At 49.6% G+C, this 20,023-nt stretch overlaps 2 protein-coding genes across 6 annotated transcripts in view; one reads left to right on the top strand and one right to left on the bottom strand.

The window, feature by feature from the left end:
- The window catches only part of LOC105523662 (V-type proton ATPase 16 kDa proteolipid subunit-like), a 26,289-nt gene extending 7,532 nt beyond the window's left edge, over positions 1–18,757 (top strand). Inside the window, 1 exon segment of the mRNA XM_011958614.1 lies at positions 18,694–18,757. Within this exon segment, the coding sequence (XP_011814004.1) occupies positions 18,694–18,757 (64 nt within the window).
- The window catches only part of MINK1 (misshapen-like kinase 1), a 67,671-nt gene extending 47,654 nt beyond the window's left edge, over positions 1–20,017 (bottom strand). For all 5 annotated transcript variants that reach the window (XM_011958368.1, XM_011958369.1, XM_011958371.1 and 2 more), the window contains exon 1: positions 19,934–20,017. In XM_011958368.1, coding sequence (XP_011813758.1) covers positions 19,934–19,990 — 57 coding nt within the window. In that variant the 5' untranslated portion in view covers positions 19,991–20,017. The remainder of the gene's footprint in view (positions 1–19,933) is intronic.
- Positions 20,018–20,023: the final 6 nt, after the last annotated feature.

Below are 20,023 nucleotides of genomic sequence, written 5' to 3'. Positions count from 1 at the left end.
CCAACCACACTCCCCCACCAACCACACTCCCCCCACCAACCACACTCCCCCCACCAACCACACTGCACCCACCAATCACACTGCCCCCACCGGGTAGATTCCATTTCCCTCTGTGGGCCAAACAGGTTCTTCCTCAGGCTCACATATGACTGCTGTACAGCTGAATATCCCAGCTATGGTTTACTGGGAGCCTTGCCAATTCTCATGGTGTGCCTTTTGGTTCTTGCTGGCATGGGGATGAGGCAGAGGGGCAGGGGCACTGCACTAACTAGTGGCTTTCGCTCTGTTCCTTCTCACTCCTGGGTCTCCACATGCTGTTCACTCTTGCGAGTTCATCATTCTCCTCCTCTTTACCTGGATGCCTCGTGCCCGCCTCCCAACCTTCACTGAGACAATGTCACCTCCAGGAAGTGCCCCTGACGATCCTCTCCTCCCACAATATCCTGTACTGACCCTTTCATGACACCAATTACATTTTCATGATTGATTTTCTTACCTGTCTCCTCTGCTAGACTAAGTTCTTGGAGGTCAGGGCTGCCCTCAATACCTGTCTGTGGAATGAATGAATACAGAAATAAAAGAGAGCTGGTGTTATCTAGAAAAATCTCCCTCCTTCCTTAATGCAGCAGTTTCTAACACTAGTTTTGGATTATTTCCATCCTTCCAAAATAATCCTTGAATATTCACTTAAGTGGAATGCATTAGAGCAGCTACTAAAAGTGAATCTTCTTTTTGTCACATGAATCAGCACCTTATACCTTATAATTTATATGCTCGGTCAATGTTTTACCAGAGTGGACTTTCTTTGTTCTTTTTCTTTGAGGCAGAGTCTCACTGTGTTGCCCAGGCTGGAGTGCAACGACACGATCTCGGCTCACCGCAGCCTCCGCCTGCCAGGTTCAAGTGATTCTCCTGCCTCAGCCTCCCAAGTAGCTGGGATTACAGGCATGCGCCACCACGCCCAGCTAATTTTTGTATTTTTAGTAGAGACAGGGTTTCACCTTGTTGGTCAGGCTGGTCTTGAACTCCTGACCTCAGGTGATCCACCCACCTTGGCCTCCTAAAGTGCTGGGATTCCAGGCGTGAGCCAGTGCGCCTGGCCCGAGTGGACTTTCTCAAGGCAGGGAATTCCTATATGGTTGGCAAAAACCAAACGGGAACACTAATAATGGCCCAAAGAGGTCGGGAGACACAGGGCCAGGAGAGATGAAGGGAAGGCTTCCTGGAGGAGAGAAGAGTCAGCACAGTGGAAAGGAGAAGGAAATGGGCAGAGGCTGGGCTGGATGAGAAGGGCCAAAGAAGTCTCCATGGCAGGCGGGCAGACAGCGAGCAGGAAGGCTCTAAGATGGAAGAGGGTAACTCGGGGGTAGGCTTTCTTAGCTGAGGCCAACAGCAAGACAGGAGCACGGTGAAATGGAATGATAGGGGATGCTTAGTGTCTACTGTACTAAGAATCAGAAGGCCTGGGCACTGGTTCTGACTCTTCTGTATAAAAATCGCTTAACCTCTTGGAGGCTCTTTTCCTTACCTACCCAGGCCCATTTCATAAGAATTCACCGACATAAAAACATTTTAAAATCCATAAAGTGCTACAAATTTGCATAGAGTCATTAGGAAGAAACTGGCTCCCACTGAGCAAGGCAAAACTGTGGCAAAAAGTGATTTACTGAAACTGTTGGCGTTGCTGGGATTTAGGGTGAAGTGTGGCAGTTCAGGAGAGAAGAAACGAGAGAAAGAGCAGAACTGAGAGGAGGGCAGGTGAGGGAGAAGGGAGGAAAAACAGGTCTGTGGCCTCAGAGGCTGACGGGCAGGGAGGAGGGGCAGTCCCTGGGGAGCGGACACCAGAGAGAGCAAGGAAGGGCACAGCATGGCAGTGGGAGGGGGCAGAAAGGAGAGGCCAGGCCCGTTCAGGCTGGCAGATACCAAGCTAACGGAGGAGGACAACACCAGTCATCAGGGGTTGGATAATAATAAGGCTTCTTGCTGCTGGTTTTCAATTGCAGCACAAACAGATCATTATACCTTATTGCCAGCCTCCTCCTGTGGGAGTCAGGTGTCCACAAATCCAAGGGAAGAGACTAGGGAAGCTTCATGACCAAGAAAACTTGTGACCTGCACCCATATGATTTCACATTCCAGAACACCAATGAGAGGCCACGAGAGAAAACTTAGGACTGAAAGCTCTGAAGGACAAGGGGACAGGAAGAGACCCTGGAAGGAGTGGGAGAGGGTGCGAAGCTGAGTCAGCTGGAGGAAGAACAGGTAGAGGGCGGGGCCAGCAGGAAGGGGAGGAAGGCCTGTCTGAATCACACTCTGAGAAAGAACAGGGTTACTCTCCAAAGGGTGGAGACCAGATATTCTCTGGCCCCACCAAGGACCAACCCAGGATAAATTACAGCTGAAGAGACGCAGGTGAGACAGAAGGGGAACTTCCTGACCAGCAGGATGGAGCAAACATGTTCACTCAACTTTTCACCAGGCCTGTCTCTCCTGTTTATCCTAAGAAACCTTCCCAGACGCTTTTCATGCCAACCTTATGGTCTGGTGAACCAGCTCATGTATTCATTCAACAAACACTGAGTGTCAGCTATGTACAGACGTTGCTAGATACTAGAATGTGGCACTGAACAAAACAGAAATGGTCCCTTCTTCCTTCATGGAGCTCACAGTCTAGTCAAGGAAGCAGACATTAGAGACATAATTATATAACACCTGTGAAAGACTCTGATGAAAAAGTATAGAGTGCTATCAGAACGACTCAAGGAGGCTGCAGCGAGCCATGCTTGCGCCACTGCACTCCAGCCTGGATGGCAGAGGGAGACAGTATCTCAAAAAAAAGATGAAGAAGAAAAGAAAGATTAAAGGGAGGTCATGATGGGGTAGGGAGCCAGGAAATGCCTGCTAAGGAAGTGATATTTAAGCTGAGACCAGCCCGGCGCGGTGGCTCACGCCTGTAACCCCAACACTTTGGGAGGCTGAGATGGGCAGATCACCTGAGGCCGAGAGTTCGAGACTAGCCAGACCAACATGAAGAAACCCCGTCTCTACTAAAAATGCAAAGTATTAGCCGGGCATGGTGGCGGGCGCCTGTCATCCCAGCTACTCGGAAGGCTGAGGCAGGAGAATGGCTTAAACCAGGAGATGGAGGTTGCGATGAGCCAAGATGGCACCACTGCACTCCGGCCTGGGCAACAAGAGCAAAACTCCAACTTAAAAGAAAAAAAAAAAAAAAAAGCTGAGACCACAGGGACAAGCAAGAGTTAACCAAGGGAGGAACGGGGTACACAAAGGCTCAAGGCAGGAATCTCAATCTCCAGGCAAGGCAGAGTAAGGAGCCCAGCATCCTGAGCCGCCCAGCCCTGAATCTGTGCCTTTCAATAAAGCTTTTTATACATTTTTGTGCGAACGTCTTGTCTCCCACATCCCAACAAAGCTGTGTATCCCCAAGGGTGAGGCACAGGTTTTCCCCTCAGGCTGAATGCTTTCTCTGGGTGGGTCCAGAGCTTTTACAGAAAACAGCACGCAGGGCCAGAGTGACTGCCCAGTGATTGCCGGAATTCCTGAGTCAGGACAAACAGGACTTTCGTGTTCAGACTGAAGTTACACTCTTCCTTGCAGTGACGCTGGAAGACTTTCAGGAGATGGCAGGAGGCTCTAGGTCTGGGAAAGGGGAGCTAAGCCCAAAGAATTCCAGTTCTACACCTGGGGCTCACTGACTCACTCGCAGCCATTTACATTAAAATCAATAGACTGGGTGGTTTTCTCTTTCTTTTTTTTTGAGATGGAGTCTTGCTCATCGCCCAGGCTGGAGTGCAGTAGCGCGATCTCGGCTCACTGCAAGCTCCGCCTCCTGGGTCCACGCCATTCTCCTGTCTCAGCCTCCCGAGTATCTGGGACTACAGGCGTCCACCACCATGCCTGGCTAATTTTTTGTATTTTTAGTAGAGACGGGGTTTCACCGTGTTACCCAGGATGGTCTCGATTTCCTGACCTCGTGATCTGCCCACCTCGGCCTCCCAAAGTGCTGGGATTACAGGAGTGAGCCACTGCGCCGGGCCGGTTTTCTCCTTTTTTAAACAAAATACTAAGTCGGGGGAGAGGAATGTTAAAGAACCCCAGGAGACATGCTTTGTGGGAACTTTGTACAGTAAGAAAAGTTGGGCAGCTACCACCTGTCTAATGAGCATTTACCAGACTAAATACTTTACATCCCTTTTATTTAATCCTCTCAACATCCCTATTAGGTGAGTCTTGTTATCTTCATTTTATAAAGGACAAAACTGAGGCACCAGGGGCCCGGTGCACAGTGGCTCAGGCCTGTAATCCCAGCACTTCGGGAGGATAGGCAGGTGAAACACTTGAGACCAGGAGTTCGAAACCATCCTGGCTAACACAGTGAAACCCCATCTCTACTAAAAATACAAAAAATTAGCTGGGCGTGGTGGCAGGTGCCTATAGTCCCAGCTACTCGGGAGGCTGAAGCAGAAGAATGGCGTGAACCCAGGAGGCGGAGCTTTCAGTGAGCTGAGATCGCACCACTGCACTCCAGCCTGGGTGACAGAGCAAGACTCCGTCTCAAAAAAAAAAAAAAAACAACACCCAAAAACTGAGGCATAGGAGTATGAGTTACTTGCCAAAGAACACATAGCAAGTGACAGAACTGGGGTTTGAATCAAGCCTGTCTCCAAGGCCTGTGCGGTCGCAGGGAGCGATGATGGGGAAGGTCCCCCATTCCAGGTCCCTCTCTGTCCCTAAGGAACAGTTCCCTGTCTTCACAAGTCAATCCCCACTTGGTTCTGACTGCTTTTTCTCCTCAGCACTAACACACTCAGGAAACCATCTTTGGAGTGTATGTATCCTGAAGGTCATATTTCAAATCAAACAGTCCTTCAGACTCCCTCCCGTCCTCCCTCGCTCCTTCTTCCCTTCTCTCTCTTCCCTCTCTCTCCTTTTCAACAGAGACGAGGTCTATACATTGCCCAGGTTGGTCTCAAGCACCTGAGCTCAAGCACTGCACCCACCTCTGCCTCCCAAAGTGCTGGGAATACAGGCATGAGCCACTGTACTGGGCCCAGAGCTTTTTCTGAAACTTCCCTTTATTTTTTTTGTGTCCTTCCATGCCCACACTCCGACACTGCACTCAACCTGAGATCTCTCCACATAGTAGGAACTGGTGTTTCCCAGACCAGCTGTGAGACACCACCCGCCCTGGTCACTGGCACCCCCGTTTCTCTCAGCTCCTCCCAGCTTAATACACAGTCACCACCTCATACATGCACTTTTCCTTATATATAGAACACTGCAAATTACACATTTGATATATTCATATGTTTAAGTCAGTGTGAGAACAAATAAAGCATATTTTGACCTCTACGACAGGGGGCTGGCTCTGTCTCATAGCAGGCACTCAAAAATTTTTAGGAAGAAAGAAGGACTCCTGGGCCTGAAGGGATATTAGGGATCTTATCATCCTACAGCCCTCGGGAAACACTCCCTGCAACTGTGTAGGCTTGGAGACAGACTTGGATTCAAACCAGCTTCAGCTCACCTAGTCAGGCATGATGGTGGGAGCCTGTCATCTCAGCTACGCTAGAGGCTGAGGCAGAAGAATCACTTGAACCCGGGAGGCAGAGGATGCAGTGAGCTGAGACTGCGCCACTGCACTCCAGCCTGAGCGAGACTCCATCTAAATGAATGAATGAAATGGAACCGAAACTAGAACCAGGTTGCCCAGCTCCTCATGCCATGTACCCTCCATGGATCACACTGCCTCAAAGGCAAAGGCAAACAGCCCATTGTGTTAGCAGGCCTTCCACTGACAGTTCTTTAGAGATGGGCAATTTGGGCCACCTGAGGAGGTTATGAGGTCAGGACAGGAGATCCGGGCAGTAGCAGGTATGTTCATTGTTAACTTGTGAAACACACCTAATCTGCAAAGACTACACTTTGGACCCCACACTGACCAATCTCACATGAGATCTTTGTTTCTGTGGAGACTGGGCAATGCGGCAGAGTCATGAGACATGAGTATGGGAAGTTAGCTCTCAGTAGCTCTGAGACCTTGACTGACTGCTGGCACCTTTTGAAATGTAAGATGGGGCCGAGCATGGTGGCTCACACCTGTCATCCTAGCACACTGCGGGGCAGAGGTGGGAGGATCACTGGAGGCCAGGAGTTCAAGGCTGCAGCGAGTTATGACCATGCCACTGCATTCCAGTCTGGGCAACAGAGCATGACCCTGTCTCAAAATCAATAATGATAAGATGGCCCATAGATGCTCTGCTATCAACACAAACACTTCAATCACTTATTACTTTTATTGGCGATGGTGATGGGAACAACATCCAGGCAGACTGCAAGATAACACCTAAGGATGTTAGTGTCTCTAGGAGTCATCAATTGGAACATTCCTTCATTCAAACTTTGAACATTAGGGTGGGGTAGACTGAGACTCAGTCCAAGGAAAACAACTGACTGCCATTCAGACTTGGCTCAGTCTAAGAAAAAAGTAGGCTTTAGACTGCAGCAAGAGGAATTGTGGTGAGAAGGGCCATTCAGTATTGGGCAGTTCCTGGCAGGTGTCACCAAATACATGTAGCCTCCTCTAAGGTTGTACATGGAGGCAGAGAAAAAAGACCTCATAAGTCCTTGAGTCTTCCCTTGATCCTTGCAATCTGACACTATTGTGAGGAAAGGCAGAGGTCTTTTGCACTGCAGGCTCCTGCCTGGTAATGTAAGGGCACAGCCCACAATAGTGTACCCTAACATACCACCCCAGCCTACCAGCTAGAGGCCTGTATTGTGACCTCTAAGACAGGGGGCTCTCCTACCCTCCTCTCTTCCTGGGTCACTTGAAGAATAAGTATGTCTCTCCCTCCCTTTTTCCTCCTTCCCCATGAAGGTCAGTGAGAAACTGTAAATAGCAAGCATGAGGGAAAGTGAGGAGGCCAGGGAGGCCACTGCATTCATCTCTGTTCTAAAATATCCAACTCAGCCATGCGCGGTGGCTCACGCCTGCAATCCCAGCACTTTGTGTGAGGCAGGCGGATCACTCGAGGTCGGGAGTTTGAGACCAGCCTGACCACCAGGGTAAAACCCCCATTTCTACTAAAAATACAAAAATTAGCTGGGCGTGGTGGTGCGCACCTGTAGTCCCAGCTATTATGCTTGGGAGGCTGAGGCAGGAGAATAGCTTGAACCTGGGGGTAGAGGCTGCAGTGAGCCAAGATCGCGTCACTGCACTCCAGCCTGGGTGACAGAGCGAGACTGTCTCAAAAAAAAAAGAAAAAAAAAATTCAATTCCAGGTCACACTTTGGGTCTGTCCAGGGGTATAAACACCAGAGGAACACAGAGCCTGACCTGGTTCTCAACTGCCCAGACCTGGAAGTCCAGGAGGGTTGACCCGCCTTTAACACATGTACCCCTCACATACTAATACAGAAATGCTGTTATATTCTATCATCTTCATCCCCTGAACGACCTTATTTCCAACTTCCTCTAGCACCTAACCATCAGACCCCCAGGATGAGATGAAGTAAGAGGCTGAAAACAAGCACGATGACGAACATGAGCATAGCAGAAACCAGAACGCACGTCATGGCTGGGGGATGGCGAAAGGAACTGAATACGGAACAGAAACCCTTAACTTCTCTTGCTACTGCCCAATCCTCTTGTGATTCCAGGCAGCCATTTCATTTAAAATCCCTTTCAGAAGTCTGTCATCTTGCATGAGAGCTGGGAAGCTGGGAGGGGGGTTGTGTTCCGGGTTGGCTGATGATACATGGACTTTTGAGACATGCACCTAGGCTGACTCAACAAATATTAAGCATCTGCTCAGTTGGACCCTCTGCTCAACTCTGCACACGCAAAAGACGATGAGGTGCGGAATGGCGGCTGCCAGGGGCTGGAAGGTGGCGGGTCAGAGAGTCAGTGTTTACCGGGTACAGAGTTTCATCTGGGGAGGATGAAGTAGTTCTGGAGATGGATGGTGGTTACAGTTGCACAACAGTGTGAATGTACTTAATACCAGAGAACTGTACACTTAAAAATGGTTATAATGGTAAGTCTTACATATACTTAACCACATTAAAAAAAAAAACCAAAACACATTTTTAAAGGGTGGGGGGAAATGAGACAGCCTTCCTCTCCTCCCTCTGAAGAGGCTTTCTTTTGAATGATTCGACTGTCTTTCCTCCAGACCAAATATTGTGAATTCTTCTGCATGTCCTTCTTGTCATCACAGTGATCTGCCCAGTGGCTCTACATTTAGATATCTCTATCGGTTCTGGGTACGAGCCCCATGGAGCTCTGTATTCCCAACATGTGCTCCCCAGCGCCAACCCACCAGCAGTTCAGCTCAGGCTCAGGTCACTTACTCTCCCCACCTCAGAAAGACCCAGGCATACGAATTAAAGGTGTCCTCCATTAAGACACAGATCTAGAGGCCACGTGCTCCTGGAGGGCAGTAAGTATCTCTCATACAGGCTGTCTCCAGCCCATGAAACTGGCCATATTCCAAAAGTCTCCAAAAACTTTACTGAGAAACATTATGGATAATGTTATAGTCCTCAGTAAGCCCACAAAGCCTATTTACCGCAGGTCACAGGAATATCACACATTTACAATTAAAACAGGCAGGCCGGGCACGGTGGCTCACACTCATAATCCCAGCACTTTGGAAGGCCGAGGTGGGTGGATCACCTGAGGTCAGGAGTTCGAGACCAGCCTGACCAACATGGTGAAACCCCGTCTCTACTAAAAATACAAAAATTAGCCAGGTGTGGTGGTGTGCACCTGTAATCCCAGCTACCTGGGAGACTGAGACATAAGGATCGCTTGAACCTGGGAGGTGGAGGTTGCAGTGAGCCTAGATCGCGCCACTGCACTCCAGCCTAGGCAAAAGAGCAAGATTTCAGCTCAAAAAAAGCGAAAACAAACCAAAAAACAGGCAGAAGACAATACTAGTTGCATGTAGTCTAGAGTGCCAGCTATACACTGCCCTCCTGTCCTCCCCTCAGTGCCTACCCCCAAATATACCCCGCCACGTGGGAGCAGACCTCCCTCCAACAGCATGGCAGCCCAGGTTTTGGAGACAGACTTGTGTCTGAATGTGGGCTCTGCTGCTTCCTGGCTGTCCAACCTCAGGCAAGTTACTTAACTTCCAGGTTAATTTCTGTAAGCTTTGGTTTCTTCATCTTGCAAACGAGGATAAATCCTCCACCTCAAAGGGTTATTGTGAGGGACAATGAGATTACAGAAGGAAAGAAGCTACTGCACAGTAAGTGTTCATTACCGTTCTTATTCCAACCCCAAACACCCCCTTCTGAAATGAATCCACATTGTAATATAAATAACTTCTATCAGAGCAATCTTCATTCCAAACAGAAGACAGACAGAAAAAGGACCTACTAGAACCAACCAACTTTTTTTTTTTTTTTTTGTGACGGGGTCTCATTCTGTCGCCCAGGCTGGAGTGCAGTGATGCAATCTTGGCTCACTGCAACCTCCACTTCCCGGGTTCAAGTGATTCTCCTGCTCAGCCTCCCCAGTAGTTGGGATTACAGGTGCCTGCCACCATGCCTAGCTAATTTTTTGTATTTTTAGTAGAGACGGGGTTTCACTATGTTGGCCAGGCTGGTGTTGAACTCCTGACCTCAAGTGATCTGCCTGCCTTGGCCTCCCAAAGTGCTGGGATTACAGGCATGAGCCACCGTGCCCAGCCCCAACCAACTTCTGATCCGCATCCTGCCTGTTCCCCCTACCCTGCTTCAACACGTGGGGCTCAGGTAGTTTCCACTGTGAGGAATGACCTTGTTAAGGTTAGGCGGACTCTCTCCAGCTCCTACAAACCTTAGCTACCCAAGGCCAGGAGCCTGTCAAGTTCTGCTCTCCTGACTGGGGGTGGGAAGCAGCGAGTTGTGGAAGGCAGCTCTGCGGCACAGCTCCAGCTCCTCCCGCTCAGCTGTGCTGCTTCCCAGCCACTCGCCCACCCTGAAAGGATACACTAGGGCAAGGGGTCTTCTTCTTTTTTTTTTTTTTGAGACGGAGGCTCGCACTGTTACCCAGGCTGGAGTACAGTGGCCGGATCTCAGCTCACTGCAACTTCCACCTCCCAGGTTCAAGCAATTCTCCTGCCTCAGCCTCCCAAGTAGCTGGGACTACAGGTGCCCGCCACCTCGCCCCGCTAATTTTTTGTATTTTTAGTACAGACGGGGTTTCACCCTGTTAGCCAGGATGGTCTCGATCTCCTGACCTCGTGATCCGCCCACCTTGGCCTCCCAAAGTGCTGGGATTACAGGCGTGAGCCACTGCGCCCGGCCCGAGGGCAAGGTGTCTTCTACTCTCTCTGGTCACTCCCTGAGATGTGAGTAATGACATTCATTCACCACACCTCTGTCTTCAAAAAGACAAGTATAGGATGAAAAGATCCCAGAGAAGAGACGATGTGCTGGCCCCTCTCTCAGATGCTGCATGCACCTGCCTGTCTTTGCCTCACGCTGCTTAGGCTTTGGGGCACTCTGTCCAACTGTTTTCTTGAAGACTCTTTCCTCAGTCACTTAGAATTAAAGACTAACTATTGCAAGCTTCAGCCACTTTCTTAAAAATGTGCCTTGAAAGAAAGAGTGGGTGGGTGGTGAAAAGAGAACATGAAAATCTTCCTTACAGTCTGGCTGGGAGCCTACCCATTTTACCTCCAGAGGTATGCTGGCAGACAAAAGCTGCTAGATATGTGCCATGCACAGGGGTAATTTAGAGCCCGCATTCCTCTCTCTACCTGGAAAGAAGTACACAGGGAACTTAGGAACTACTTTCTACTTCATGGAAGAAACCTATCCAGTCCTTCCCTGGGTCTCTCCCGTGTCCATAACAAGTTCATGAGACGTACCAGTGGCAATCTGGGTGGAAAAACAGTTCTTCGATGCACTGTCCCAGACTCTGCCAGATGGTTAACATCCCCAATCCCCATGTGCTAAATGCCGTTAGTGCTCCCAAGACATCAAATGCCATTAGTGCTCCCAAGACTTTTTTTTTTTTTTCTTTTTAAAGACAGAGTCTGGCTCTGTCGCCCAGGCTGGAGTGCAGTGGCCCGATCTCGGCTCACTGCAAGCTCCACCTCCTGGGCTCACACCATTCTCCTGCCTCAGCCTCCCAAGTAGCTGGGACTACAGGCGCCCGCCACCATGCCTGGCTAGTTTTTAAAAAATTTTTAGTAGAGACGGGGTTTCACCATGTTAGCCAGGATGGTCTCAATCTCCTGACCTCATGATCCGCCCGCCTCAGCCTCCCAAAGTGCTGGGATTATAGGTGTGAGCCACCGCGCCCGGCGTTCCCAAGACAGTTAATCCTCCCTCCTCAACATTTCCAAACACTCCCTGGAGGCCAGCGATGCCCTGGCTGAGAACCACTGAGTCAGCACCTGTATGGCTTTGAATCCGACAGTGCCCAGCACATACTGGGCACCCTGTACTGCTTGTGGATTGAATCTAGTAGGAAAGGAGCAGTCACAGACCTACAGACCATGTCTCTCACCAAGTAATTTCTGAACCCCTACTGTGTGCTCAGCATCTTTATATGGATCAAGAGGAGATATGGATCACAGTCTCTACACATAAGGAAGTGGCAGGAAAAACAAGACCGTAACACATTATTCAATATGAGGCAATATATAAGCCAATGCTAAATCGTAAGGTCTGTAAGAAAGTGGATGACGTGATCAGTAAAGGCGGGCAAAATTCGGGGAGGCTTTCTGGGAAAAATCATAAGTTGAGGTGGCTCTTGAAGGAGGCGGACTTGTCTTCATTCAGCCCTACTGATCCTCAGCCTGTCCCCGCCAGGACCGCTGTTCATGGAAAACTCCTCTAAGCCTGTGATTCTAGGAGCAACGCGGCAACCCAAGCCCTTCAAATCCCCAGGTGGCTCCTGGAACAAGAGGGTGTGAGGAATTTCCCATTCTTTGTCAGAAGACCAGCAAATATCAGGCCTGCTTTTAGGAGGCCTGCTCATCCCAAAGGCAATGGAAGAAACCACTGGCCGAAGTGCCAATGGCAGAGGTGCCCAAGACAGAAGCAAAAAGCATTTGGTGCTCTGTGTACATACTGAGTCATGGGCTCCAAGTGGTGGGGCTCCCAGTTGTGACCACAGATACTCCCCACATCGCCTGTCCCCTGTAGCCCTGGAATTCTCCTGCTGTGGATGAACCTGAGGTCTCAGCTATCTCCTCTGTCAAAGGTCTTCTTGCCGCCTCGCTCGCCAACCATCACCATTTTTCTTAGGCAGCTCATCCCCATTTCCTCCATTCATCTCTCTCTAGTCACCCAGGCTCCTCCCACAGGCTGTGCCACCAAACTCTCCTCACAGCCCATCCCACCGTCTTCTCCACTGCCATCCTCCTGACATTCAAGCTGGTCCCAGAGTCTGGCTTCTCCAGGAAGCCCAAAACTCGTGGCTTCCCCAACCCTGTTTCCTTTCAGACATGCAAAATCAGTAACACTCCCCCTCCACACCCCACTCATCCTTTACTTGTATACAATGTAAATCGAGAATCTTGTCTATTTATATACACTATCTATCTAATGTTAGAAAGAATCCCACTTCCCACAGACCACAGGAGCTAAGCTGAGGGCTGGGCCTACTTGTTCTTATTTCTGTGAGACTTACCTACTTTCCAAACCCCAGGCACCCCTTAGGGTGATAACATCTAGGGATACACCCTCCTCTCTCATACACCCCACTTTGAGGAGCCACATCTAAGTCCACAGATCCAGGACCCAGAGTCCCTCCCCCAGTAAGTAAAAATGAGGATTATATGAGTCATAAGCTCTTTCCATATACGTGCTCTTAACTTTTGAGACAAACAAATAAACCATTTCTTCCCCTCCCACAGGAAGATTCAGAAGAAATCCTTTTGGAAGGAAGCCTGGCGTTTCCACCCCCTCCTCAGGCTTCTCGCCCTCGATTGTTGACCAAATGCTTCACCATAAGAATGGCCCCATTCCAGCGTCTCCCAATTCTTGCCATCACCAAACTCTACCTGCTAGTTCAACTCTATCTAATCTTTCTGCAGCAATGCCAGTTTAGCTTTCTGATGTGATTTACGTCTCTCTCAATCAACTAGATATTTTTGTCTTATAAAAGTTTTGTCTTGGAAAAGCAATTTTTTTTCCATGACACAGCCCTCAGGAGATCCTGAGAATATATCATCAAAATAATTCTTGTTATATGTGCCCATGGCATGTTCAAGTTTTCTGCTACAGGCCTTACCATGGCTTGTAATCACTCACACACACACACACACACACACACACACACACATTAATAAATAATTACTTGATTAATGTCTCTCCCTACTACTAGACTGTAGGAGAACCATATCGGTCTTGTTCACCACTGTGTCCTCCGTGCCTAGTTCTAGATCTTTCCTCAGACAGAACATGAAATCCTACCCACACGTAGCACGTACAACCTCAGGCTGTCTAGCCACTGGACAAAATCTCCAGGGGCTCTCTTGGGTCACTACAATTCCATCCCTCTTTTCTCTCCTCCCTCTACTATTCCCGCCCTTAGTAAGAACAAAGAGCCTCAAAACCCTTTTTCCATTACCCCCTAGAAGAGCTTCCTACAGCTAAGAGAGGCCCAGACTCAAGTCAAGGACTGGTTGGTTGGGAGGAGAATGGCAAAAGAACTGGAGAGAGAAGAGAATGGCCGTGAGCCGTGCACAGGATCCAACTCTTCTACCAAGTCATGTTTTTGTATCTTACTGTATTCTGTGTGCAATCAAGAAATGCTTTGAGAGTTGACTTATTAACCTGATCACTTTTGTTCTGTCTTCAATCCAGGAAAGAGAACACTGTGACAGACAGTAGTAAAAAGTAGGTGTTGAGGGGAGTGGGGCTGAAGACCAGGTTTCACGATGACTTCCCACTGACCACAGAAAATGAGTGTAATTCATGGAATAAGGTTTAACAAAAACGTCCCAATCTTGAAGGTTGTAGGATATTGAGGAAAACAGTAACAGTTACGAAAAAGAGTCTAGGCCGGGCACGGAGGCGCACGCCTGTAATCCCAACACTTTGGGAGGCCGAGGTGGGTGGATCATGAGGTCAGGAGATTGAGACCATCCTGGCTAACACGGTGAAACCCCGTCTGTACTAAAAATACAAAAAATTAGCCAGGCGTGGTGGCGGGTGCCTGTGATCCCAGCTACTCGGGAGGCTGAGACAGGAGAATGGCGTGAACCTGGGAGGCGGAGCTTGCAGTGAGCGGAGATCATGCCACTGCACTCCAGCCTCGGCGACAGTGAGAGACCTCGTCTCAAAAAAAAAAAAAAAAAAAAAAAGAGTCTAGGCTTGGAAAGGCATTGCTTGGGTGGATGTCCCCAGAGATCTGGTTAAATAGCTTAGTAGAGGACTGAGTACTATATTACATCCTTCCCATAGAATTTGGAACCTGATTCTCAACACAGTAGACTGCCAATGCTTGGCGACTGACTGGTGCAGGAAAGGAGATTATTGATAACTTTCTCTGATTCAACTTTGTCTGGAGACAGAAAGATTCGACAGGCAGACCCTCACAGGTTCTGGAGATGCTCTCCAGTCCAGAATTGCTCTGTGTTTCTGGGTTGAGAGGTTACTGCATGCCTTCTCTACAGACCTACGCCAAAACACAAGCTTGGCAAGAGCGGTTGCACACTTCCTGCCATCGTGTCCCCTATATGACAAACAAAGGTGGTTTACGTGTGCAAGTCGTGTGTGTGACCCTGTCTGAGGCACACAGTTCAATGCGGAAAGGAATGGAGGCCAGATTTGAAGTCAGGATTCTGTATGGCACAGTTTTAATTGAGCACCTGAGGCAAGAGTGAGGGGCTGGGCCAGCTGGCTCCCTTGCTGACCTTACCGTTATCTTACCCGTCAAAACCTCCCCGCTGTGTATATACCTAAGGACTGTGGCAGTCTGTCCTGTCCCATAGCATAAAGGGTGGTGATGTCTCTCTCTCTGTTTGGGGAATGACTGGTCACCTAGTTTCGGCCAAGTTCTCAGTAATCTCCTTCCGTCATTTTGCCAAAGCGGCATTTTACTTCACTCTAAATGCCTCGAGCTCTCCAAACAGCCCCATCCCCCTTTTGCAATTTTCTAGGGAAAAAAAGTCACTATTGAATGTCCTTACTTCTGCAGCAGGAGGTCACTCTTCCCCCTCTCCTGCCTAAGGCATCAGTCATCAACATTTGGACAGCTAGCACATCAGAACACAGTGGCAGTCCCACGTTGCTCAGCAGCCTAGAAATACATGCCCAGAACTGCCAGCTTTCCGAGTGGTGCTGGCTCCACAGCCGCACCAAGAGAGGAGGAAGGCGAAGACACTTCTCCAAAGAACAGACACAACAACACAAAATCATTTGAAAAAGAACATCTCTGTCAGCAGCTACCACTGAGCAACAAGTCCTTCTTGAATGTGCTCCATGCTATGATTTCAATCCAGCCATGCTAAGCATAGCTCCACAGTTTCAAGGACACTGCAGTCGAAAACTTCGAGCTGGACGGTAAAAAGAAGCTGTTTGATTTATGAAGTGGGTCAACCAAAAGGAGCAATGCAAAAGGAAAGAGGTCAGGCCGGGGTCTGCCCCCTCCTTGTCCCATCTACTTCCGCTGATATTTATCCTTTGTGAGAAGCCAAGAGTTCCAAGTCAGAAGGTTCTCCTGGAATATAACCAAGCTTAGACACAGAGGCCCACATTTTCTGTTGGATGATCCTAACTTTACTTCAAGGGCATCGCTCAGCTGGAGGCTTCCAGAACTGTTTACCCCAGACAAGGTCTGATTCTAAAAACATCCCAGAAAAAATATATTCTTAATTGTGCATAAATAAAAGAGGGGCAAAAGGAAGCCTAAGAAGCCTGAGGTTTATTGAATACTTTCTCTAAGCAAGCACTGTGCTGTGCTTTCACTTGTTATAACAGGCACTTCTTCAATAAACATTTGAGCCCCTATTATGTGCAAAACACTGTTACAGCCACTGAGGATACAAAAATGAACAAAATAGTCAAAATCTTAGAGCTTTCACTGAACTTTTTTTTTTTTTGAAACAGAGTCTGGCTTTGTTGCCCATGCTGGAGTGCAGTGGTGCAATCTCAGCTCACTGCAACCTCTACCTCCCAGGTTCAAGTGATTCTCCTGCCTCAGCCTCCTGAGTAACCAAGAACTGGGATTACAGGTGTGCACCACCACACCTGGCTAATATTTTTATATATATATTTTTTTAGTAGAGATGGGGTTTTACCATGTTGGCCAGGTTGGTCTAGAACTTCTTTTTTTTTTTTTTTTGAGACAGTCTCGCTCTGTCGCCCAGGCTGGAGTGCAGTGGTGCCATCTCGATTCACTGCAAGCTCCACCTCCCGGGTTCACACCATTCTCCTGCCTCAGCCTCCTGAGCAGCTGGGACTACAGGCACCCGCCACCACGCCCGGATAATTTTTTGTATTTTTAGTACAGACGGGGTTTCACCGTGTTGGCCAGGATGGTCTCGATCTCCTGACCTCGTGATCCACTCACCTCAGCCTCCCAAAGTGCTGGAATTACAGGCGTGAGCCGCCGCGCCCGGCCCTGGTCTCAAACTTCTGACCTCAGGTGATCCATCTGCCTCGGCCTCCCAAAGTGCTGGGATTACAGTCGTGAGCCACCACACCCGGCCACTGAACTGACATTTTAGTGGAGCTGACAGAAATACATATGTCAGCTGGTGATAAATACTATGAGGAAGGATAAAGCAGACTAAGGGAATGCTATATAAAATTTTATACAAAAATAAAGCAGAGGAGGGAGTGCTATTTTAGATAAAGTTGTCCTGGAAGGCTTCTCTGATTGCCATTTGATAAAAATAACTACAAAAAGGGCTATCACGTATGATCACTGTGTGCTGGGAACTGTACTGAGTACTTCATGTGCATTTAATCCTAAGCAACTCGGCATTCAGTACTATCACCATGTCCACGATACAGGACTGAACGGAGCTTACAGAGGGTAAGGCTCTTGGCAGAATCTGCAGTAAGGGGAGCAGGGCCAGGGTTACATAGTAAGCGAGGAAGCTAGGACTTGAACTCAGGACTGCAACTCCAAACCCCATGCTTTTCCTCACCACACAATGCAGCCAGGCGGGTCGAGAAAAGGAGCCTCAAAGAGGTCAAGTGTGGCTGTGGCTACAAAGTAGCAGGTCCATCTGGCCTCCCCACACATGGCTAAGAGATTAACGCAATTCAATCTTCCCTAATATCAGGCGATTACGCTCATCACCAGCTGAAAACCAAGCCTTATCTTGAAACAAGAGGAGAAATACACCTTGGGCTCTTTAAGGCCAGCGAATAAATACTGAATATGTTCCTCTCCCATCCCTCTCCCCGGCCCCCAACACAAGATGGTGTAGTAAAGGGAGACACCATTTCTCACTGGAAAACAGACAGGAATAGCACAAGAGATGACCACGCTAGCTGCTTGACAGTGCCACAGCTCTCTGAGGTGGAGTCAGGGGGACAGGCACTGAGAAAAGGTCAGCAGCAAGGAGAAGGTAGGCCTTTGCTAGTCCCATTTCAAAGGAGGTACAGCTCTTCCTCAAGCCCTCGCATTTTGGGGTGGAAAGGGGGAAGCAGAATGCTTTCTTAAAAAGCATAAGGCAGGCCAGACAGAAGCACTGGTAGCAGGTCGCCAGGTCTCCTGAGGGAGGGAGAAGAGAGTAAGGCTGGAGGCAACTGAGGAAGGCTAACATTGCTTCAAGCCAAGAAGTCCAGAAGCGAAATACCACATCTAAGGTCAGAGGGTATTTGTGGAATTGCTGGAAATCCCAGGTTGAGGGTCCAAGCCAAACTACCAGCTAAGAGGCTACAAGAGGAACCCAAGCAGAGTCCCACAAGGTTCAAAGCAAAGGTTGTGGTTTGGATCCACCCTTTTTTTTTTTTTTTTTTTAAAGATAAGGTCTTGCTTTGTCGCCCAGGCTGGAGTGCAGTGGCGCGCAATCTTGGCTCACTGCAACCTCCCCGTCCCCGGTTCAAGCGATTCTCCTGACTCAGCCTCCTGAGTAGCTGGGATCACAGGAGTGTGCCACCACGTACGGCTAATTTTTGTATTTTTAGTAGAGACCGGGTTTCACACTGTTGGCCAGACTGGTCTCGAACTCCTGACCTCAGGTGATGGCCCTGCCTTGGCCTCCCAAAGTGCTGGGATTACAGGCGTGAGCACCTCGCCCGGCCTGACACACCCATTTTTTATTGTATTTCAGTCACCCCAGCCACAGGAACCTGTAGCCAGTTAATCAATAACCAAGGGAGGAAGGATAGGTGGAAGTTCATCCCAGAATGGAGCACATTAAGAGACTTTTACTTAGAATCGGGATTTCCATCTTATATCCCAACTGACTCGGGCACCCCAGTTTAAACCCTGGCTTACCTGACCTTAAGAATCTCCTTCCTAAAGCCTTCAGACCCTCTCCCCATCATCACACACACATGTGCCTGCGCACACAGAGAAATTCAACGTTCAGCCCCTCTCCCCAGAGATGTATCACCTTATCTCCAGCAAGTCAGGTCTCATAGCCCAACATTGCACCACACAAATTATGACCTGAAAATGGCAAGAAAAAAACTGTGTCACCTAGAGAAACCCAATTAACAACATGACTCTGCTCTCTTCAATTCCCCTCTCCCCTCCAGCCATATCCGGGGCACCTGCGTGGCTGACCGCCTTTTCCCACTACTGGCCATGTTCCCTGGCTGACTCAAAAGCCAGAAGACAGTCTGAGCGGGGGCCTCCAGAGAAGCGAACCTAGAGATGGGAAGTCCTGCTCTCCCCACACCTCGGCCTGGTGAGAGCGCTGGAAGGGCACAGGATCAAAACACCACCTGGCTGATAGTCTGGAGTGTTCACCTTGAAATCACTAAGTTGCCCCTTAAGCCAAAGCTCCCTGCTGAAGAAAAACATAAATGCTATAGAAAGCTCCTCCACCAGAGTGTGTAAGTGCCCCACAAGGGACAATGAACGGGTATTTCCAAGAAATTCCTGCAGCATTCTCAACCCCTTTCCTTATTAGCCCCTACCTTGAGAGGTCTCCATTGCTTCCAGTCTTCAGCTAACATAAATACCCACTGCCTTTCCAAACCTTCTGCCTGACCACATGTAGCATGTGTCGTGTGTGCGTGTGTGTGTGTGTGTAAACATCCTCTTCCCAGCCCGTGCTACAGTTTCCAAAGAGAAGAAATGCCTCCCCTCCTCCCCGAGGGCTCCCAGCCCCACGCTGCTGCAGAGTTGGTCATGTAATATTCAGGGACCCTGAGACCGGAAATGCCTGGTTCTGAACTGCTGCACTTGAAACGGGAGAGAAGGGATAGGGAAAACCGAACGTGGGACTGAGGGTGACGGTAGGAGGGGTGCGGTGGCTGAAATTCTGACCAGGGAAAGGATGCAATTCAAGGGTGGGCAAGGCAGAGAAAGAGGGATGAGAGAGGCTGTCGAGACAGTTGCAAAGTCAAAATTCGAGGAGCCAAGGAAGAGCAGGGGAAGAAGATAGAAGTAAGGGCAAAGGTGGAAAGAGGGCCGAGAGGAGGTGAGGAGCCACAATAAAGATTCTCCAGGTGATGGGGGAGGCCAAGTTTAGGGGAACCGGTGGGTCCCGAACCCCAGAGTAAAGGTAGGGTGGCAGGGAAGTGTGGGGGCGGGGCACCACAGGGTGGGGACCGAACTGGCTCCCAGCATCTGCAGCCAGTGGAGAGAGAAGGGAGCAGCAGAGGGCGGGGGCCCAGCCGCGGCGGGAGCCCGGGAAAGGGGCACAGGTCGTCAAGAGGACCCAGGCTGGTGGAGGGGGCGCCCGGGAGCACGTGAGGCGTGCAGCCACCCCGCTCCCTCCCCTGCGGCGGGGACAGGAATCAGGGAGAGGCTGGGGGACGGCGCGCTCACCCGCAGGGCGGACAGGTCGATGTCGTCCAGGCTGCGGGCGGGGGCTGGGTCGCCCATGGCCTCCGCGGGGAACGGGGCACCGGGGCCGCT

Source organism: Colobus angolensis, unplaced genomic scaffold (assembly GCF_000951035.1).
Source record: "Colobus angolensis palliatus isolate OR3802 unplaced genomic scaffold, Cang.pa_1.0 Scaffold47, whole genome shotgun sequence".
In the NCBI taxonomy this organism is placed as follows: Eukaryota; Metazoa; Chordata; class Mammalia; order Primates; family Cercopithecidae; genus Colobus; species Colobus angolensis.
The sequence above is the reverse complement of the archived record's forward strand: the minus strand, read 5'-3'. Positions and strand labels throughout refer to the sequence as shown.